Source organism: Pseudoliparis swirei, chromosome 21 (genome assembly GCF_029220125.1).
Source record: "Pseudoliparis swirei isolate HS2019 ecotype Mariana Trench chromosome 21, NWPU_hadal_v1, whole genome shotgun sequence".
Taxonomy (NCBI): domain Eukaryota; kingdom Metazoa; phylum Chordata; class Actinopteri; order Perciformes; family Liparidae; genus Pseudoliparis; species Pseudoliparis swirei.
The window spans coordinates 8835731-8856443 of record NC_079408.1 but is presented as its reverse complement, the minus strand read 5'-3'; the positions used below and the strand labels follow the sequence as shown (position 1 = coordinate 8856443).

General features: G+C 39.7%; 2 protein-coding genes across 7 annotated transcripts in view; one reads left to right on the top strand and one right to left on the bottom strand.

Moving 5' to 3' along the window:
• LOC130211998 (serine/threonine-protein kinase/endoribonuclease IRE2-like) overlaps positions 1-20713 on the bottom strand; it is an 81544-nt gene that overhangs the window by 31416 nt on the left and 29415 nt on the right. The window lies entirely within an intron of this gene.
• LOC130211997 (serine/threonine-protein kinase/endoribonuclease IRE1-like) lies at positions 8963-15232 on the top strand. The gene is made up of 6 exons (XM_056443064.1): positions 8963-11493; positions 11590-11750; positions 11838-12061; positions 12599-12728; positions 12813-12913; positions 13261-15232. The coding sequence occupies exons 1-6, from the start codon at positions 10188-10190 to the stop codon at positions 13478-13480; spliced, it is 2142 nt and encodes a 713-aa protein (XP_056299039.1). The 5' UTR covers positions 8963-10187; the 3' UTR covers positions 13481-15232.

Genomic DNA, 20713 nt, shown 5'->3' with positions numbered 1-20713 from the left:
TATTTGTTATTACTATCATTATAGGGCTGAGTCAGAGCGGAGGACCTTTTGTTCTTAAACTGTTTATTATCATTATTTAGATTTGTGGTCAGAACAATAAAATGACTGTAGTTGTGGTTCTAAAAGCTTTGAGGCTTCAAACAACGTGGATGTGGTGTGGTGAAAAAAAAAAAAAAATCACCTGCACCCCCCGTTGTCACCTTTTTCACCCCTTATGAGTTTGCAGGTATGTTTTTAGGTATTTAACGTTTACTTCAGTGTCGTAAATACCCAGTTACGATAGATGCAGCCTCGCATATATACACTTGTATTGAGTTAGGATCATGTGTTGTCCTGTATTATAATTAGGGTCCGAGCGACAGACGAAGTCTGACCGAGAGGAACCTATTGAAATTGTTAGGGGTATTATTAGGGTCCGAGCGACAGACGAAGTCTGACCGAGAGGAACCTATTGAAATTGTTAGGGGTATTATTATTAGGGTCCGAGCGACAGACGAAGTCTGACCGAGAGGAACCTATTGAAATTGTTAGGGGTATTATTATTCTTCTTCTGGATTTTTATTTTTAGAACATTGGGGGCATATTGGGGGTATGTATCATATCCCAAAACTCACCAAATTTGGCAAGCTTGTCAGGCTTGGTGAAAATAGCCGGATGACACCGACGTCGAAATTCAGCTTTAAAAAATTGCTCTCTAGCGCCACCTGTAAATTAGACCGGCGACTCCCCTCACCCAGTATGTTCAAATGACTAGCTTTTTTTTTCACAAGTCCACTTGGACCTGCTCTACAAAAAAGCCTCTCAGTACCCTAAGCTCCGCCTACTTAAATTTTCCACCATATTTTTTTTGGTGAAAAACACATCAGAGGCGTTTGCTCTGACATACGGGGTCCAATTCAAACCAAACCTATTGGAGATAATGATCATGGAAGCTATATCATCTAAGATCTATCATCCTTTTTCAAATATATTATTGTGGTAAGGATCTATGGCCCAACGAACATTTTAGGGGCGTGTCCTGTTTTGTAATGCTCATAACTTCAACACTATTGGGAAAAAAATAACAGACTTTCAGGATATGTGCAGAATGGAGCCTGAAACATTCACAGCAAATTTCGTGCAATTTGAACCGTAGGGGGCGCTACAATAATTCACCAAAGTTGGCCGTTTTTGGCGATTTTGGCGTTTTTGCTTGATTTGGCCCTTTTCCACTTTTCCCCATCGATTATTTCTCCCACAAAACGCCAACAGAATCGGCTAAAAATCAGTTTTATAGAATCTCAAGACTTGAATAATGAACACTGTGAAAAAAAACGGACTTTTCGTCGGTAGAAAATTTACGTTTTTTTACTGCCAATAATTTTGTACTTTCTGTGATTTCTTTATGTTAAAAACTATTGCTTAATCTCATCCAATACTTCCCTAAAAAATCATGTGTGATGCAAGTCAAGGCCTGAACACATTCACACGAAGAAACAAGCACATTTCTTGGAGGAACACCTATTGATCACCTATTGAGAAGTAAAATAACCAAATTTTTCTGCCCAAAATAATGTGAGCTCCTACGGCTGCCTGTAAACCAGCTGGCTTATAGCTCACCATGTTAAGTGTTGGTCTGGACACCTGGAGATGTGTGTTCGATTCCAAGACAAGGCAGCTTTTTTTCATCACTTTTTTTTTTTACATTGAATTTACATGAGGTGATCTATACTTCGGTAGGGACACACGACGCATGAATATGTTCACGTAGTTAAAGCGCCACCTAGTGGCTCAACTGGACTTCCTTCAGTCCGCCCCAAATGTGTTTGACTAGCCCGTTATTTAGAATGGAATAAGAACTCTCTCTCTCTCTCTCTCTTTTTCTCTCTCTTCTTTCTCTCTTCTCTCTCCTCTCTCTCCCTCTCTCTGCTCTAACATAACTAACGTCAGTAAACAGCTGGACGAGGCTTTTAAATCACGGATTTCGTGAGTTTTTGTTTATTTATTTTTACTTCACGTAGGGACACGTGATGCATGAATATGTTCACGTAGTTAAAGCGCCACCTAGTGGCGAAACTGGACTTTGTCGAATCTGACCCAAACTTGTCGTGCTCGTTATAAGTCGCGGCCCGAGTCGAGTCCGACCGGCGCGCCCTCGGGCTGGCTCCCCCGACCGGCGTGGGTGAGCGAGGACCCGTTCGACGCTGCTTGCAGCTTTAATTATTCTTATTCCACTTTTTTATTTTTGAACATTGGGCGCATATTGGGGGTATGTATCATATCCCAAAACTCACCAAATTTGGCAAGCTTGTCAGGCTTGGTGAAAATAGCCAGATGACATGGACCTCGAAATTCGGCTTTCAAAAATTGCTCTCTAGCGCCACCTGTAAATTTGACCGGCGCCCCTCACCCAGTATGTTCAAATGACTAGCTTTTTTTTTCACAAGTCCACTTGGACCTGCTCTACAAAAAAGCCTCTCAGTACCCTAAGCTCCGCCTACTTAAATTTTCCACCATATTTTTTTTGGTGAAAAACACATCAGAGGCGTTTGCTCCGACATACGGGGTCCAATTCAAACCAAACCTATTGGAGATAATGATTATGGAAGCTACATCATCTAAGATCTATCATCCTTTTTCAAATATATCATTGTGGTAAGGATCTATGGCCCAACGAACATTTTAGGGGCGTGTCCTGTTTTGAAATGCTCATAACTTCAACACTATTGGGAGAAAAAAAATAACAGACTTTCAGGATATGTGCAGAATGGAGCCTGGAACATTCACAGCAAATTTCGTGCAATTTAAACCGTAGGGGGCGCTACAATAATTCACCAAAGTTGGCCGTTTTTGGCGTTTTTTGGCGTTTTTTGCTTGATTTGCCCCTTTTCCACTTTTTCCCCATCGATTATTTCTCCCACAAAACGCCAACAGAATCGGCTAAAAATCAGTTTTATAGAATCTCAAGACTTGAATAATGAACACTGTGAAAAAAAACGGACTTTTCGTCGGTAGGAAATTTTCGTTTTTTTACTGCCAATAATTTTTTACTTTCTGTGATTTCTTTATGTTAAAAACTATTACTTAAACTCATCCAATACTAACGCAATAAATCATGTGTGATGCCAGTCAAGGCCTGAACACATTCACATGAAGAAACAAGCACATTTCTTCCAGGAACACCTATTGATCACCTATTGAGAAGTAAAATAACCATAATTTATTCACTTTCACGATAGGCTTGCTTCTCTTAGTCGGTCAATCAGATCGGCTTCAAATTTGTAACACACAATCCAAACATTGTCATGATGTCAGCCCACAAAGCATTTTACGCTCGCTGTTACACTATTGCCGTACCAACCCATTCTTCGCATCAAACAACGAAGGGGCTTTGGAGGACTAAACATGCTCCTGTGAAAATACCCTTGGCAAACATATTAAGAATCAAAGATGTAGTTACCAGATAGGATTTTATTCTTCAAAAATGGTAATTTGCTCCATAGCGCCACCTACAATATTCAATTAGGCAGCCCCATTAGGCAGCCCCGGTGCTACGTTTGACCTACATGTATAACGCTGGGTAGGTATATGTAACACAAGTAGACGGAAAGAAAAGTCTCTTGGCACCATGCTCTAAACTGTACCGGATGTCGCCAATATTGATTTCTGTTTCACTATGTTTGTGCAAAGCTCATCTCATTTCCACATACAGGTATTCACCTGCGTTTCATACTCCAGGCCAGCAGGTGGCGGTAATGCACCAAATATATGGATGCAAACTGCTGTTTAGAGAAGAAGAAGTATCACACTGCAGCTGCGGGCCTGGTCTGCAGTCTGCTCCGTCTGAGACGGTAAGAATTTTAAATGTATTACAATGAACTACAATCCAACGATAATTAGTCATGGCAGTCTCTTGTTCACATGACCGCTGTAAAATCCACCGTGTTTATCCGGTGCTCTTTCTCCGTGTGTGATTGTCACAGGTTACTCAATGCTATGCTACACGAGGAGCTCCATGCTAATGCGATCCTCCATTCAAATATATAATGGTTTCTCCTGTTCGCCAGTCGGCATGAACACATAAATACTGTGGATATTACGTTACATAACCGCAGTGAAAGAACGGTAAACTCTGAACAGAGTCACGGTGTGTCTTTGAATTCACGTCACGTTATAAATGTGTTCTGATGAAGCTTGAAGATGCATGCAGTTAATATTCATGTAGCTATTTAACTGCTCCACATCCATTTGAAAGAATAATTACTGTTTACTTTGCATATTACGGCTGTCATACAACATATACTCAATTCATACATGAAGTGTTATTAGAGATTAAACTACCAGCAGCTTATTAAAACTAGGAGTGATGCTTAAGTTTATTACTTCTTCTTGAGCCATTTATTTTAATTCAGAATTCTAATGAGTATATGGTAAATATTATTTACCTACTCTTTAAGAATATTAATACCATTTGGTGTTATTAACCTGTATATTGTTTACGAGATCTGTATACTTTCATCAGCAATGTTAGAACCAGAGTGTGATGAAGTTTTTAATTACATAGTATAATCATATTCTGACTAGAAGGATCTGACATTGAGATGTAAAGTGTGCTCATCAAAATCACTGCACATAGACACACATCAGATGTTGATTGCTGTACTAACCTCCGGTGTCCTGCTGTTCATCTCTATTGCAGACACTATGGAGATGTTTGGACTGCAGTATAATGAGCATGGTTGCCCCCAGTTCCTGTGGACTGGGACCAGCACAGGACCAAGACTGCCCGACCTCCTCCAGGCAGTGCATCCACTGCACAGTCATCGTAATGGTGCGCAGTATTAATTATTAATATTATGAAAATATTTGAATTTTTTTTTTAGCAAATCTGTAACTTTCTTTAAAAAAATTACACTGCAGTCTTGTTATTGGTGACCTCAGCTAGGCCCAGAATTATTTTCATGAGATATCACCATGCGATTCGAATGAATTCAATTTAAAGTTAGCGAAAAATAAATATTATTAATATTATGACAATATTTGAATTTTATTTAAAGCAAATCCGTTACTTTCTTGTTTATTCTGTTTCTTTATAGGACGTGGCACTAAGGAGGATTGTCCAGCCGCAGGTTTGTTATGTTATTGTGCTTTGAAGTTTATGAATCATACCAGTATTTGCTCTTTGAAGAGACCAATTGACACCATTATTGTTTCTGCAATTTTGTTTTCCAGATGACGCTGAAGAACCGTTACAAGCCGCTAACACCAGTCTGCTTCAGCAGCTTGGTTGAAATGGAGATTGGATGATGCACTGTGCCCAACTAATCATACACGTGATGCCTTGAGAGGTCGGGGTCAGATTGTGAGTACTCCTCTGTTTTCCTGATCCGATGTGAGGTCAAAGGTCAGGGATGTCTATGTGTCCAGATTGTAATGCACTCGAGACAAATTTGTAAATTGTGAAAATGGGCTATACAAATAAACTGAATTGAATTGAGACGTCAGTGCACAACTCAAGACGACAAGCATTTATGCATTTTACATCGAATTTACGTCGGGATACACGGCATGACATGGTCATACTTCACGCCGACACGACGCGAGAATATATTCACGTGGTTATTCCGTGGTTACTTCACGTCGGGGACAACGGCGCATGATATGTCACGTAGAGTCAGCGCCACCTAGTGGCTGAACTGGACTTTGTCGAATCCGCCCCAAACTTTCGCGCTCGTTACAAGTCGCGGCCGGTCGTCGAGTCCGACCGCGGCGCCGGTCCTCGGCGCTGCTCTCGGCCGCTCCCCGACCTTGGCGGGTGAGCGAGACCGTTCGACGCTGCTTGCAGCTTTAATTAGGGTCCGAGCGACAGACGAAGTCTGACCGAGAGGAACCTATTGAAATTGTTAGGGGTATTATTATTATTCTTCTTCTTATTATTCCACTTTTTTATTTTTGAACATTGGGCGCATATTGGGGGTATGTATCATATCCCAAAACTCACCAAATTTGGCAAGCTTGTCAGGCTTGGTGAAAATAGCCAGATGACAACGACGTCGAAATTCGGCTTTCAAAAATTGCTCTCTAGCGCCACCTGTAAATTTGACCGGCGACGCCCCTCACCCAGTATGTTCAAATGACTAGCTTTTTTTTTCACAAGTCCACTTGGACCTGCTCTACAAAAAAGCCTCTCAGTACCCTAAGCTCCGCCTACTTAAATTTTCCACCATATTTTTTTTGGTGAAAAACACATCCGAGGCGTTTGCGCCGACATACGGGGTCCAATTCAAACCAAACCTATTGGAGATAATGATCATGGAAGCTATATCATCTAAGATCTATCATCTTATTTCAAATATATCATTCTGGTAAGGATCTATGGCCCAGCGAACATTTTAGGGGCGTGTCCTGTTTTGTAATGCTCATAACTTCAACACTATTGGGAGAAAAAAAATAACAGACTTTCAGGATATGTGCAGAAGGGAGCCTGGAACATTCACAGCAAATTTCGTGCAATTTAAACCGTAGGGGGCGCTACAATAATTCACCAAAGTTGGCCGTTTTTGGCGTTTTTTTGCGTTTTTTGCTTGATTTGGCCCTTTTCCAATTTTCCCCCATCGATTATTTCTCCCACAAAACGCCAACAGAATCGGCTAAAAATCAGTTTTATAGAATCTCAAGACTTGAATAATGAACACTGTGAAAAAAAACGGACTTTTCGTCGGTAAAAAATTTACGTTTTTTTACTGCCAATAATTTTTTACTTTCTGTGATTTCTTTATGTTAAAAACTATTGCTTAATCTCATCCAATACTTTCCCAAAAAATCATGTGTGATGCCAGTCAAGGCCTGAACACATTCACATGAAGAAACAAGCACATTTCTTCCAGGAACACCTATTGATCACCTATTGAGAAGTAAAATAACCAAATTTTTCTGCCCAAAATAATGTGAGCTCCTACGGCTGCCTCTAAACCAGCTGGCTCATAGCTCACCATGTTAAGTGTTGGTCTGGACACCTGGAGATGCGTGTTTGATTCTAAGACAAGGCAGCTTTTTTTCATCACTTTTTTTTTACATTGAATTTACATGAGGTGATCTATACTTCACGTAGGGACACACGACGCATGAATATGTTCACGTAGTTAAAGCGCCACCTAGTGGCTGAACTGGACTTTGTCGAATCCGCAAGTCACGGCCCGAGTCGAGTCCGACCGGCGCGCCCGGGTCCTCGGCGCCGGCTCCTCGGCGCCGGCTCCCCCGACCGGCGCGGGTGAGCGAGGACCCGTTCGACGCTGCTTGCAGCTTTAATTATTCTTATTCCACTTTTTTATTTTTGAACATTGGGCGCATATTGGGGGTATGTATCATATCCCAAAACTCACCAAATTTGGCAAGCTTGTCAGGCTTGGTGAAAATAGCCAGATGACAACGACGTCGAAATTCGGCTTTAAAAAATTGCTCTCTAGCGCCACCTGTAAATTTGACCGGCGACGCCCCTCACCCAGTATGTTCAAATGACTAGCTTTTTTTTTCACAAGTCCACTTGGACCTGCTCTACAAAAAAGCCTCTCAGTACCATAAGCTCCGCCTACTTAAATTTTCCACCATATTTTTTTTGGTGAAAAACACATCAGAGGCGTTTGCTCCGACATACGGGGTCCAATTCAAACCAAACCTATTGGAGATAATGATTATGGAAGCTACATCATCTAAGATCTATCATCCTTTTTCAAATATATCATTGTGGTAAGGATCTATGGCCCAGCGAACATTTTAAGGGCGTGTCCTGTTTTGTAATGCTCATAACTTCAACACTATTGGGAAAGAAAAATAACAGACTGTCAGGATATGTGCAGAAGGGAGCCTGGAACATTCACAGCAAATTTCGTGCAATTTAAACCGTAGGGGGCGCTACAATAATTCACCAAAGTTGGCCGTTTTTGGCGTTTTTTGCTTGAATTGGCCCTTTTCCACTTTTTCCCCATCGATTATTTCTCCCACAAAACGCCAACAGAATCGGCTAAAAATCAGTTTTATAGAATCTCAAGACTTGAATAATGAACACTGTGAAAAAAAACGGACTTTTCGTCGGTAGGAAATTTTCGGTTTTTTACTGCCAATAATTTTTTACTTTCTGTGATTTCTTTATGTTAAAAACTATTACTTAAACTCATCCAATACTAACGCAAAAAATCATGTGTGATGCCAGTCAAGGCCTGAACACATTCACACGAAGAAACAAGCACATTTCTTCCAGGAACACCTATTGATCACCTATTGAGAAGTAAAATAACCAAATTTTTCTGCCCAAAATAATGTGAACTCCTACGGCTGCCTGTAAACCAACTGGCTTATAGCTTACCATGATAAGTGTTGGTCTGGACACCTGGAGATGCGTGTTCGATTCCAAGGCAAGGCACCTTTTTTTCACATTGAATTTACATGACGTGAGCTCTACTTCACGTAGGGACACGTGATGCATGAATATGTTCACGTAGTTAAAGCGCCACCTAGTGGCGAAACTGGACTTTGTCGAATCTGCCCCAAACTTGTGCTCGTTATAAGTCGCGGCCCGAGTCGAGTCCGACCGGCGCGCCCTCGGCCGAGCGGGCCGGCATCCCGCCGGCTCCCCCGACCGGCGTGGGTGAGCGAGGACCCGTTCGACGCTGCTTGCAGCTTTAATTATTATTATTGTTTTTATTTGTACGTGTCACGGGTTATAAAAGGTGACGAGGGGGTGGTGACGCAAGGGTTTTTTTGTTTGGAGCGCGCTGACAGGCGGCGGACTCAGAACGGCAGCAATCCGGCGACTGTTTATATTTTGAATTTATACCAACGGGCGGGATCACAAATAGAAGACTGCGCAGGAACACTGTGAACTGGCCGAGCACCTACCGGACTAGGGTGAAGTAGCGCGGGGATTGAACGCGGCGCCTCGCCATGTTTCCGCCTGGTTGGGGGGTGTGTGCGCGTGCAGTCATTTACTTTTGTTTTGGGGGACTGCAAATGTGGAGTACGTGTGATCGAATACCAAAAAGCTACATAAAAAAGCTACCCTTATACTGTAGCTGCGAGCGTGGAGTGGCACTTTATGACATTGCGTAATCACTGCCAGAAAGCAGGTCGAGTACATCCGCCGGATGGACCGGGCGGCTCCAGAATCTTACATAGCGGAGTTATTTCCCCACAGACCCCCGATGGCAATAGCGGAGACGCAAATCGTCATATTAAAAGTCATTGTAGCGGCACAATTTTTTTCAAGCTGTTATTTTAAGGTACAAATGTTACATAGTGTTGCTTTAATACATGTCGGAAGTTGGCTGAAGGGTTTCTGAACCACTCCCTTGGTGAGAAATGGCCCCCTCTGTTGTCCAGTTTAATTGTTCACCATCTGTTCCCGCCTAGATACAGTGGCGGTAAATCGGGTTGCCTTAAAGCTTCTCAAAGCACTGACAAATCACACTACAGAATTAAATAAACGTCATGAACGTCGAATTCTATAGCTTTGGGCTGCTTGTCAAAGGTTTATAATGGCACCAAATATTGGGAGGTAACATCAGAATGTATTTCTTTTTTACAGCTCCTATGAAGCACAGAAATGGAGATTTCGTCAACTTTGAACCTCGTCCCAGTCGCCGCAACGGAAACGCATCCTACAATACAGTATATAATCAACAACAACCTAAAGAAGCTCAAAAAAATACTTAATCCCGATAACATCAATCAACATTACCCATGCAAAGAGTGGAATGACTGTTTAACCCCACTGATTGCTGCTGTTGTATTTCACAGCAAGGCTATTTTCACTTTGCTTTTGGAACAAGGTGCAGACCCAAACGGGATTTCCCAAAATGGATGTACAGCTTTGCATTATGTTTCACTAGCCAAAGCACCTGTTGTTTTTGTGGAGAAACTGCTTAAAGCTAAAGCTGATCCAAATGGATGTAATCCCATGCAGCGATTCACACCGATGCAAACTGCTGCCATCGAGGACAGGGATGCTGTCGTGAAAGTGCTCATTTCTGCTGGGGCACGGGTAACATTGTTACCCGCCAATCATCCTGATCTCAATAAAAAGATATCTCGGATGATTCATACGCTTGCATCGAAAGGAGAACGATTTTGCTCCAAAGTCAGATACTTTCTGGATATGGAAATTGCTATGGTGGGATTCACCTGAAGAAGTGTTCACAACGTTTGACAGTCACATGATGTCGGAGGATCCCCGTTACCATCTGACCATGATTGAAATACTTTTTAATGCAACTGGGAAAGATGCAGAAAAATACCGCCAGGGAAGTGTTAATTGGCTGAAAGACACTGAAAGACAGAACTCCTACATTGTAGATGCAGTCCGACGCTTTCCAAACATTACTCCACCATATTTAAAGATGGCCATTGACAGTTTACATGCAGTATTCTGTACAATGGAAGATATACCAAATGAGCAAGCACTAGGTATAATCCCTCAACTACTGAAACAGCTTTGCCTCCTGCAGGAGAATGCTGTTTTAAATCAAGCTCTTCTGCAAACACTATATGTGATAACACAGAAAACAAACAGCAAAAAAAGCTGGGATCCCAACTTTATTGAGACGTTATGCAAAACAGTTGCTCCTTTTGTAAAGGACCATCACTCCTCTGACATTAGAGTCTTTGCATATGGCATATTTGCAAGTTTAATATCAGTTGAACATGCAGCCTCCATCATTACATCGGCGGGGATAACTTCAGTCCCTGAGTGCGTGCTGACATCTGCAGATATGAAAATGAATGACAAGCTGAAAGAATCGCTTCGACGACTGAAAAGTCATTTCAGCAAACCACACATGGAATGTGCAAACCTTGCAGCGTTGCCTGGACCCAGTAAAAAGAAGAAGAAGAAGAAAAAAAAGGGAAAGTCAGAAAAGCAAGAAGAGCCAAATGATGAAGTGCACACTGCCTTTACTGATCCAAAAGCAGCTCCGATTGAGGAGTCGACTTTAAATGTAAAGCCGATTCCCTTCAGTGTCTCTGTGTCTTCAAAAACACAGAAATGGCAACAAACCAGCAAGAGGTGGAGGGAACAGTTAGAGAAGCTGCAGGGCACTGATGAAGGTGAAGTAAACAGAATTGGGAGCATGAAATATGTGGATGATGTAAAATTCCGCATTGCAAAGGGTAGTGATGGTACTGAAGTCTTCTTGGGGCTGAGAGATGATGGCACTGAAGTTGCCATTAAGAGAATGTCTAAATGCAACTATAAAGTGCTGAAGAATGAGGAGGGATTTCTACGACTTCCAGAGCTTGATCATCAGTCCATTGTGCGATATGTTGATGCAGCGGAGGATAAGAACTTTGGATATCTTGGTCTTCAACTTTGTGAATGCACCCTGGAAGAATACATCAAAGATAAAGATGATTCTCTGCTGATGAAGAAACTTGTCCTTCAAGTCCTCGAGAGTTTACAGGTGCTTCATTCTCGAGATCCTCCAATTCTCCACCGGGATCTCAAGCCACAGAATGTTCTGATCGGTAAAACAAGTTATCTTCATAATTTAGAAAACAATATGTAAATGTATAAATAACATGAATAATCTTTGGAGTTTGTCCCCCTGATTTGTCCTACAGATGTTCAGGGGAGGGCCAGACTGGCTGATTTTGGCATCAGTAGACGGCTTGTCAAAGATCAAACAAGTTATCGCACAAGCAGAGCAGGAACACAATGCTGGATGGCGAAGGAGACTTTAGCAATAGGAGACATACCATACAAGTCAAGCACTGATATACAGGTTGGTGTATCTCCTTTGCAGACTTATTGTTGATTTGTTTAGTTTTCTAAACTCCTTAATTGCTCAAATGTTCTCCTAATTCTTTAGGTGGCCGGAATGCTCAGTTATTACATCCTCTCTGGAGGACACCATCCTTTTGGGGACCAATTCTTTAAAGTTGAGAGCAACATTTATGAAGGACTCTACACTTTGGACCTCGTTCAAGACGTGGTGGCAAAGGATCTCATTGAGTGGATGATCGATAAAGAACCAAAGAACAGACCTCAAGTGGAACAATGCTTGAGTCATCCCTTCTTCTGGATCCCCAAAAAGTAAAACAAGAAACACTGATTGAGTTGGTTTTTGTTTATCGGTGGGAGGGCATTCATTGTCAGACATTTGTTTGTCCTACTACTTTGGTCCATAGAGTTCAATATCTTTACATCATTTGGTCCAAATATTCATGATTCCAAGAAAATGTATCCTAATAATTGGTGATCGTAGGACTTTTCATCTAGCCCAGACATGAATTGTCACTTTTGGTCCTGAATAGGGCTTTTCCAACTTTAGGACCATGCATAATATTGTAGCTAACAGTATGGTCATTTGGTTGAGAAGTAAATATAGATGTATCCATGCTAATGCGTGTAGCTTATATCTCACTTTTAAATAAATGATGTATAGTTGTGAAGTTGTGTTTCTAAGGATCAGTCATGCATGCTGCTTTGACATGTGGATCAATATAACGCATGCCAGGCCTGTCTTGCCTAGTTGGTGTTGCTAAGCTGTGATTAGACAACTGCACCCAGTATCGTCAGAAGTTATGTTCATTTTCCAATTCATATATCCTGAACTAAACATTTTTTCAGGAGAGTTCAATACCTCGTAAAGATTGGCAACAAGGATGAAGCGAAAAAGTCTCGAACGGCTGACCAGGAACTCCTTTGTTCATTGGACAAATGGGCCCCAGAGGGATCCTTCAAACAGTGGAAAACAAAAGTAACTACAACATAACAAATGTAACCTTTTGTATTTCTGAATGAAATGTATGACTACATGATTTGATGTTTGCTGTTGTTGTAGTTTTCCTCCGAGTTGGTCAAAAAGTTGGACGGCAAGAACAAAGCCTACGCTGACAACACACTGGGATTACTGCGCTTCATACGGAACCTCATTGACCACCAGTGAGTGAAAAGTGACGGTCTATGAATCTGTTCTTCATAATCCATCAACACTGACACTTAGTTATATATTATTATTATTTTCTTCAGAGTTTTGTTTGTCAGTCTTTTCTAAATTCTAAAAAGTACATATTAACAAAACACAAGTCTTGTAAAAATAATGTAATTTTCTTCACATGCCATTGCACTGCTTGATGATACTATGCACCTATAACCACCCTAAATAACAGTTTTCAAATAAACAAGCCAAGTATGCACTTACAGTTACATTCTAAAAGTAATATTATTGCACTACATTCGATTAGAAAATATACCCAAATGAAATATAACATTTTATTTGTTGTTTTCAGTGCCGTGGAGGCCGCTAAAGTTGACGTGTTGGCGCTATTTCCTGATCTCTTTGGATGTGTTTTCAAGTTTGCCAAGACCAAAGGGTGGAATTCAGAGATCCCCTTGAAGGAAATGTTTCAAAGAGAAGACATCAGCATCAGCTTTACAAAGCTGACAATACGCCCTGATGCTGATCTGGGTGTCCCGGTTCAAGAGTCTCAACCCGGGGACCTGAAGTGAAGTTTAAATCAAAATGGCAGAAAGACTTTAAGCAGTCAGCGATGGAAAAAACACAGACAATTCTGATGTTATACTTTCTAATCGTTGTGGTGTCTAGCCCATGGCCCATTGGAAGAATTTGGCAAAAAGACAGCACAAAAATGAAGTCTAATAGATATTTTTCACACATTACATTGTCTGACTTAAAATAGAAGAAAAAGCACATGTGTTATTAATATCATTAGCAATGCCTCGGTTTCCAGTAAGCCGTGACAAGGACCCTGAAACCAGAGCAGCAATGGAAAGCAGCCATAATTAATTGTATTATTTTGTCTTTTTCCTAATGTGACATGTCTATTATACACAGAACTATTTTACGGAAAGTGACAGCAACAGTAAGTATATTAAAAAATAAGGCTGTCGTACTATTTTTAAGGGACATTTTCTTTTCATATTATGTCATATATTGTATCCCTTTACCATTATCCTACGGAACTATTTTACTTTGATTCCGTTACCTTTTCAGATGGTTGTAGTTGCTAGTTACTTCACAAAATACCTAACTACTTCCACATTTGATTCTTTGTTTGAGATTTTACTGTTATTTTTTTCTATCATATTACAATTTTAAATGTTATATTCTTGCTCATTTCTGTGGTGGTTAAAATGTTTCAAATTGGGTGCTTCCAAAACATATATACATAGGGTGTATTAAACTTTTACATTGTCTTATATTCGGCTTAAATTACATCGACAAAGCTGATTGAGAGGGCACACAAAGCTCTCTCCCTCAGACAAGGGTCAACACCGCCAGACAGAGATAGACCCAGCGGCCTTGTGCTGTAAAATGTTATATTCTTGCTCATTTCCATGACATTGCTTCAATATATCGGTCGAAAAGACAACAAAGGAATGGATATAATGAACTGTAAAATATTATATCCTATACTGATTTCTTTCACAAAAAGGAAAAATGTTGTTATTACTTTTAGTTTTTTGAGCTAATGGGCCTTATCCCATGACTTGTGACCAAAGCCTTTCAGAATGATTATCAGAGGAGCAAAGAGGTTCATTCTGTTTGACAATATTGAATGTTGACTTCCAAGATACAACATATACATAAAGCATGGCCTGCAATACCACTACATGTTTTTCCCACAAAAACCTAAACTGTCTTTGCATGTCCTATAATTTTTTTTTTTTTACTGCATCTTTCTAGACCATGCCATTCAAAAAAGGATTTTTGCCACAGTCCTTTTATATATTTTTTAACTGTCTCATTAAGCGCACGTTATTGTAAATAAATAAAAACATAATGGAACATGCATACTTTATAACATGATGACACGGTTTTAAGCAGATTGAGTGTCTCTCTGAACATGTACTGTAAGTAAGGGTATCAAAATAAACGGGGGAAATTGTAAGATTTGTTTTCATGATGTTTCTGATTATAGCACAACCTTAGTTGAAGGTCAAGTCTCCATTCTCAATTACTGTTTGTACTTGATTAATTAAAGAAAAGTTGGAATATTTTTTCTTTAATGTGATGTTAAAATATTTCTCTATGAATCACAGTAACTGGATCAGACCAGTTTAGATACTGTATACCCCCACACTTTGTTTTCAGGATTTCTTGTTGTGAAAGGGGTGTAACTTTCAGATGTGTATGAATGAATATGATGCCTTTTCAAATGTTGAGAAGCTTATGCCACAGACTACCCTGAGTAACCGTCTGATACTTTTCGCTTGCAAGCATTAAACGGATAAAGACAACTTTGATTTCAGAGAATTTATTTCTCCTTACTCGATTGACATAGAACATCTTCCATCACACTATCATCACAGCTATTATTATTTGAATATTACATTAAATGTATCAGACTTCTTACCGTTCCCAATTTTGCAGACTAAAACACATATAGCTGCTTCTTTTGAATTTTCCACACACCTTTATGGTAGTAATAGAAAAACCTGTTGGTACAACTATTTTTCCAACAAATGCCTGCAATTAAATTTCTTAATTTCCAGGAAGCAATGTTGCAATTATGCTAAACATAATAGAATATGTCAGCTTTAGGAAATACTGATGATCTTATTACTTTTTTAATTTGTTGGCATATTGAATATTCTCAGAATATAGTGCACAATTAAATGTGATTATCCGGAGAAATATGTTCATAAATGTATATCATATATTAGTAAGACATGGTTGTAAGATGTGTCAGTAGTTCCTCCATCTCAATGCACCCAACATGTTAACATCCTTTGACCGATATGACCGCGGGGACTTTTTCAGGGGCCTGGGAGCTATTGTAGAAACATGTAGTGAATTTGTTTTGGATCTAAAAAAATCCACATAGTTGCATTTTAGTTCAGATGCAGTTCCTGTTCAGATAGTTTCATACATTGTTTAAAACGAGAATTAAATTACTTTTTACTTTTGAGGAACTATAGGTGGCAAAGCTGATAGAAGCACGTTTCATCCATTTAGTGTCGAGGTGATGTCAGTCGAAAGTAAACCTGCTTATAAGTTTGAAAAAAATAACCACAGTTCTTGGACAACTGACATAATTCAATTTTTCTTTTTTGACTATAACTATGAATAGGCTCCTCACCGCAGCAGCCAGTGGACTCAAACACATTCTTTGATAAAAGGACATAATTAGTTTGTGGGAAAAATGAAGGAAACTAAATGTTTATGTAAATATATTCAATTTGAGAGGCTTTTTCCATCTGCCATTCTCTTCTCACTAATACTGAATGTTAGCATACATAAGTACATACAACCTGTTTATCACACAAAAACCTGAACTTACAATAAAGTAACAGCTTGCAAGAGCATGACATTCAAAAGAGGGTGTTTGCCAAATTCTAGATGAACCTAACAAACTCTGAAGTCTAAAAGTACTTCTACTCATTAAGTGAATGGTATTGCAAATATGTATATAATTGAATATGCAAGCTTTAAAAACATGCAGATTCTTTTGTATAATTTAATTTCAAGCATATTGAATGTTACTCTCAAAATATACTGTAAATCAAAATAAATGCGTAAAAGTATGATTGTAAGAAGTGTTTCATCATTGCCTCAACAAAAGGCCACTGGGTTCCTAAAGCTGCAACAATTAATAAGTAACAGGCTTTCCTCCTGGAAGGTATATGTTTTAAAGCTCGCCGTCATGAACACTTTTTAAAAACACAACTCAGTTTTGCCTCTTTTTGACCTGGATGAAATATTTTTACGGCGGCGGTTTGAGTTTATCAGAAGGAAGGTATGGATTCATACACGACGAGCTATAAACTGGATGGTTCAGGGAATGTTGTTTGCATGTCATCAGACCTCAGCCCATAAAACCGTTCCCTTCTTTTGTATGCTCTTACTAGATAAACAGAGTGAGCTGGTGGCGCTCCCTCATCTCTCTATGATTGTGTTACAACTCTGTAGGGAACCTTTTTATTTAGTTGTCCTAATGATTCTAACCCCTGCGTTGTCTACACTTGAGGCCCAAGTAGCTTCTTTACTTTGCCTTGGTTACATGTGTAAAAAAATTAAGTAAAATATATGTATTGTTTATATATACATTTGAATTAATCTAGAAAATTAATATACCACTTTTTATTCAGCTTTCTATAATAATGGTAGTATACCAGAACACATATAAATGCTATATAAACATCTGTATCCTTACGCTACTTTCAATCACTTTAATGACCTTTGTAGTGTTACAACCCGGCTCTGGATGGGAGACCAGGCGAGTTTAAAAAAAAAATGTAATTAAAGAATTACACAACTAACTTAAACAAACAAAACCAATAAGCTTTAGTGGAGAGCAGACAATCAAGGGAGCAACCTCTGTCTCTAGGTGTTGCCTCTTAAACTCTTTTGGACTTTGGTGACTTGAAACCCAGAGAACTTTCAGAGAAAGCTTTCTCATAAAAAAGAGAATAAATAAGAAACGAAACCGAAAGAGGCCTAACCCATTTCCTCCTGTTGAAACCCACCCCATCTCTCCCAGCAAGTCTCTTCAACCCTGTAGCTGCTCATGGGAGGAGCGACACAGAGGCGGAAGCAGGGACTTTCCGAGTTTCAGAGTACAGACAGAAGAACAGGAAACATCACGGCATGTTAACTTTTCATCGCTTGAATTCCTTCTTCAGCGGACACTCTACAACGACATTGTAAGTACATGTTCATATAACTGTGTGAGAGGTTAATGAGTAAAGTTCATGCAGGCGCTTGGGACAGCTAAGGGGTCCTTCGGGAAGAAAGCGGGGGAAAACGCTCAGATATTTGTATCATAGTTGAATCAGCTGATCTCGATGTATTTCTGTGCTTTCAGCATGAACCGTTCTTAAACCCATCCACCCCTGGTGTTCCAACATAATATTTAATTGTTGTACTGGCTACGATTTAAAAACAAAAAAGTATTAATAGTCATTCACAGCTGTGCGACTTCAAAGTTCAATTCCGGTTTGCAACCTAAGTGAGGAAAGGAAGTTCAAAGTCTAAAACAGTCTGAGTGCAACGTGTCAAACTCTCAGGGCTCTCAAGTGTCACGCATTGAGCGTGAGACTCACGCATTTCGGTCTTAAGTCACGCACTCCCGCCACACGTATTTCTCACGCTGAAAAAAACTCGGCTATTTAATGTTTTAATGTGCCGCAGCACGCAAACATGAGCTGGCCGCGCTGCCCTCACCGTGGAGGAATCAAGCGCTCCCCTGGAGTTCTGCTGTGAGGTGCCACTTATCAGCCAATCAAAAAAAAGAAATGGGCTACACAATAGCCAATCAGAAAAAAACCCGTATCTGTTGTATTTGGGTAAGATTTAATCCAGCAACCAATGAAGATATAGCATCCTGGAATTGCGCGCGACTGACTGATATCCGAGGGGGGGGGGGGTAAATCGGGTTGCCTTAAAGCAGGGGTGTCCAAACTTTTTGCAACAAGGGCCAATTGTGATAAAGTAAAGATGCCCGGGGGCCAATAGTTCCTTTAGACATTTTTTAAACCACAAAAGTTACATGAAAATACACTGTTATAAAACAATTTATTTTTACTGTCACAATTACTTTTATTTTTTAAATGACAATGTAACCACATACAATATAACCAAGTCTGCCTTTCATTCAGTCAGATAACAATGAAAACGCTGTATATAGAATACCTTACATTTCTATGAGTTACATAACGTTGCTTAATGAACATTTTAAACAGGAGTTATGAGTAATGCAATGTGGTCTGTTATCATTACACTTAAAAACTAATTAATTTTGCCCTCATCTTTTACTAGATCTTTTCAGAAAAGCAATAGTTTGTCACATCTACAGGTTTTTCACTGTCAATGACATGTTACCGTTAAACACACTTCACATTTAGCTGATTGTGGCAGCAATCAACCTGTATTGCACTGAATACCTTTTCAAGATAATATCAATAAAGTGCAACCTGTGAAAAATTAAACAAAATAAGATCAAATATTTGGGCATAAAGAGTTTTACTGAGCGTTAGTTACACTGCATTTCAAAATAACAATAACGCGCAACCTTTGAAAAACAAAACAAGTGCAGATATGTGCGAGTCATCCCGTTTTACTCTATGTGTGATAAAATGGGCTTTCCACTACACCTCTTTTTAAAACGGGGTCGCAGGCTTGATACGGCCACTCTCAATACAGCTCAATGTTGAGCTCTTGTTTTGAAGGGCAACAGCTTGAACGCTGAGAGGTAACACCTGGCAAGTCGCCAAGAATCTCGTCTGTCGCGCATGCGCAGCGTAACCGGTTAACGTCGTAACGACACGTTTACACGAAAGTAGGCGACAGGCATTTCGCTCTTTATTTATGAATGACTTAGTTTTATGTCCGTGTAGTTTGTAATACGTGAAGTTCTCAAACAAGGTCTTGAAATCAAAGAATCTGCATTCCCCCTCGCGCCCCACCTGGTCTCTTGAACCCGGAGCAGAGAGCGACTGAGACGGGTCCGTGTACGTAATGTTATTTCGTTTTTTCGTTTCATTCAAATCACGGAATCACGGAAATCACGTGGTTTTCGTTTCCGTTTGAAAACCAAAAGCGGAAAACAGAATACCACCTCCGTATTTCGTTTCTGCTGTCTGAAACCAAAAACGACAGAACGGAAGTGCTTAAAATTAAGTCAAAATAAAAGCCAGTGATACATGTTCGTATTATGAATAATATAAAAGAATAAATAATTAAACGGGGGATATTTTATGATGCAAACACACTTAGCAGGGTTAACGTTAGAAGACTATTAATTAGTCAATATAAAGAATAAAGGAATTAAACCTGGATATATTAGCGACAGTGGTGACGACGGAAGTTTAACATTCATGTAGCTTACACAGCAAGAATCACCTTCTCCTTAATCGTTGCATTGTTTGATGCAACACAGTTCTAATATAGATTAATCAAAGTAATGTTTCTGTGCAGAACTATATTTCCACACTAGAGTAAGCTTGGTTCACTGCTTTATACCGCTAGATGGCAGTATACCTGTTATTGATACATATGTATTTAATACATTTTATTTCCTCTGATATTTATATTCATGGTTAATTTCCAGCATAGTTGCTTAGCCATCATGTATTAACTTGTTTTATTTGGGTCATTTGGAACGCTAAACATTTCCACATGGAAGAGTGAGATATGATGACCACGAGGCAGCCATATTGACAATTGAAAAATAAAGAGACAGTTGAGTTTTCTTATTAAGCAGGCGTTCAGTTAGCACCCAGTCATCCTTTTCTACCTGTTCGCTTCACCTGTAACCTTCATTAGTACATCATCATTACATCAACAGCGGTTAATGGGGACAAGTTTTTTGTTTTGTTTTTCGTTTTATGTTTATATGCATTTGTGTGTATGTATAGTGTGTGTGTTTATATGTATATATGTGTGTGTATATGTATGTATATGTATACGTATGTATGTGTGTATATATATATATGATTCTTTGAAATAAGTTTTGAGAAATCATAGGTTGGAACACTTATAAGCTCGTTAGCTTCAGCCTCATTCCCTTCGGTCAGCCACTTTCTTCTTTTGTTGAGATTATGATTGTTGTATATTTTGCTGATGAAATAAACTAAATCATCATAAACATGTAACCTGTTCTGTTGTGACTCTGCTGTCAGTGTCTCTACTCCTCTGATACATCACATCATCATCATGTAGTCCTTTGGTCTCCAGAAGGATGGAGCTCTGTGTGTGTGAACATGTTTGAGGAGGCTGAC

What these genes read in the sequence shown, in the direction of transcription:
- LOC130211997 (XM_056443064.1), top strand. Translation starts at nt 10,188, where the DNA reads ATGATGTCGGAGGATCCCCGTTACCATCTGACCATGATTGAAATACTT. An exon ending in GCCACAGAATGTTCTGATCG is followed by an intron (nt 11,494 to 11,589) that starts GTAAAACAAGTT and finishes TTTGTCCTACAG; the next exon opens with ATGTTCAGGGGAGGGCCAGA. An exon ending in TCAAACAGTGGAAAACAAAA is followed by an intron (nt 12,729 to 12,812) that starts GTAACTACAACA and finishes CTGTTGTTGTAG; the next exon opens with TTTTCCTCCGAGTTGGTCAA.